Source organism: Bactrocera latifrons, unplaced genomic scaffold, assembly GCF_001853355.1.
Source record: "Bactrocera latifrons isolate USDA-ARS-PBARC rearing strain unplaced genomic scaffold, ASM185335v1 scaffold_186, whole genome shotgun sequence".
Taxonomy (NCBI): Eukaryota; Metazoa; Arthropoda; class Insecta; order Diptera; family Tephritidae; genus Bactrocera; species Bactrocera latifrons.
Genome location: NW_017535363.1, coordinates 557921 through 560201, shown reverse-complemented (window position 1 = coordinate 560201; position 2281 = coordinate 557921). Strand labels below are relative to the sequence as shown.

Genomic DNA, 2281 nt, shown 5'->3' with positions numbered 1-2281 from the left:
TTTTTAATTTTAATTTAAATTTGACTTGGTTCGATGTTTCTCAACGCAGTTTTCGCGTCAAAGTGGAAAGATTTACAATGACTTATGACAAGTCAACGTCCTATCTTGAGAGCATTACATTTGCAATACATCGCATACATATGTACATTGAGCAATTTGATATTTCGTGTAAAGTAATAACGGTTTCATTTGCACTCACCTTTCACGCAATGGCATTAGTATGCCAGCACCCAAACTGGAAACTTTCATTGGTATTTTGACGCTATCCGAATCGCTGCCGCTCTCGGCGCCCGAACCGCCGCTACCGCCGGCCAACTGTTGCTTGCTGGCAATGCCCATGGTGCCATGCTTAGAAGTTTGCCTGCAATTATGATTGCACTGTTGCCGACTACTCGATGTGGGTCGCTTAACATTGCGCTTCTCAGTCACACTTGCACCACCACCAACGCCAACGCTGATGCCGCCGCCGCCGCCATCGCTGCCGCTGATGATGTCGTAGTCACCAGCGGATTTATCCATATGCTTGACTGTCGATCTGGCTGCGACAGTTGCTGTTGTTGCTTTAGTATTACCACCATCGCCCTTGTAAGCGTTGCCTGGCCGTGCATTTATCAAGTGTTGACCCATATTTTCAATTTCACTAAAATGCCCATCACCATCGGCGCTGCCGGTACTATCGGCACAGCCATCGCTGCCAGTGCCGCCGCCACCTTCACCAGCACCACAACAACTACCACCGCCGTCGCCCATGAGGTCCATGTGCGTATCATCGCAATTGGCGAGATACATGGCAGCCGAAGGCATGCCAGTGCCGCCGGCGTTGCCGTTACCCACATTACAACCTGCGCCATTCGTATGATGTTGCGTATAGTAGTGATGTTGATGGTAATGCTGTTGATGCTGCTGTTGCCGTGGATGTCGATTATTGCGATTGTAGTTGAAGTGTTGGTGCTGATGCTGCTGTTTGCCGCCGCCGCTGCCGCCGTATCCGATACCGCCGCCAGTCGTTGCGCCACTTTGTAATCCCGCTGCCGTTGCGTTGTACGTTGTAGCCGCGTTGCCACAAATGCCAATTGTTGCTCCAAATTTAGTATCCCGATGTGTGCCATCTAATGAAATATTCGATAGAAACGAGATCGCAGTCAATCTGCGCCTGTGTCTCGTTTTATTGAGCGAACTTGCCATTAGGCAGTGACGGCAATTGGTGTCTTTCAACTTTAAGGCGTCTATTTGGTTATGGAACGCGTCGCTTGATATTTGCACTTGAGCTGCTTCTGCTGCTGCTACTGCTGCTGTCTCTTCTTCTTCTTCTGCCCACGTATAGCGGTCTGTCAGCTGCTTTTGCTGGTCTCGCTTGTATTTACTCTGCGCTAGACTTGTTATGGAATGTATATGGGTCTGTAACTCTAAGGTCGTTGGGGGCACGGTGCAATTGAAAGGGCGTTCGCTTATTTTTTAAGCAATCTTTCAAGTGCTTTGCAATTTTTCGAGTTTGAAAGTGTTGCAAAAAGCTTTTTTTTTTTTTGGAATTTTTTGATAAAATTTTTTATTCCAAAAATTTCAAGCTATTTGTAACTGTTTATTTTYAGCAGAGCTTCAAACTTTTTTCAGTTGAGCTTTAAACTTTTTAACTGTTTATTTTAAGTTGAGCTTCTACGCAGCAATTCAAAGTATTTTTAGTTGAAAATTTCTGTTTTCGATCTGATTTCGTAAACTTTGTTCTGAAACTYACGCTGACTCGCTTGAAAAACGCACTTTTTAGTTTAAAATAAATTTTTAAAATTTCAATGTTTTTATGAAAATGTGTTGTTTTTATAAGTTTTGAATTTTCAACACTTTTTTAATGAAACTTGTTTGTTTTTTCTTTGATTTTAGAATTTTTGGAATTTTCAAAACTTTTTTTTTTTTTATAAAATTCACAACATTTTCTTAAAGCGCCCAGTCGTTTTATAAAAATTACCACCCAGTGTTGGGTCGACTTTAGCGTTTTGCTACAAATTCCTCGCTATATACGCAGTGTTTCGACTGCACGACCTTTTCGCTAAATAATTGCTTATYTTGCTGCTTGTTGCTGTTGTTATTATATGACTTTCGAACGTATACGAATATCACATAAACTTTTTAGTCTTTAAAAGCGACACTTTTTTAGACGAATTTGATTTACTTAAACGCGACATTTTGTTGCTGATTTTTCTAACTGTTTTAACTTTTGAAGTGTCAAAACTTAAAGCGTAAAATTATCGAAAATAATATTTATTTGCTCTAAAACCGTGAATATTTC

General features: G+C 41.5%; 1 protein-coding gene across 1 annotated transcript in view; it reads right to left on the bottom strand.

The window, feature by feature from the left end:
- Positions 1 to 1826, bottom strand: part of LOC108967391 (CDK5 and ABL1 enzyme substrate 1) — a gene marked incomplete at its 3' end in the record, with an annotated part of 52775 nt that extends 50949 nt beyond the window's left edge. Inside the window, 1 exon segment of the mRNA XM_018930768.1 lies at positions 200 to 1826. Coding sequence (XP_018786313.1) covers positions 200 to 1185 — 986 coding nt within the window.
- Between the last annotated feature and the right edge of the window lie 455 nt (positions 1827 to 2281).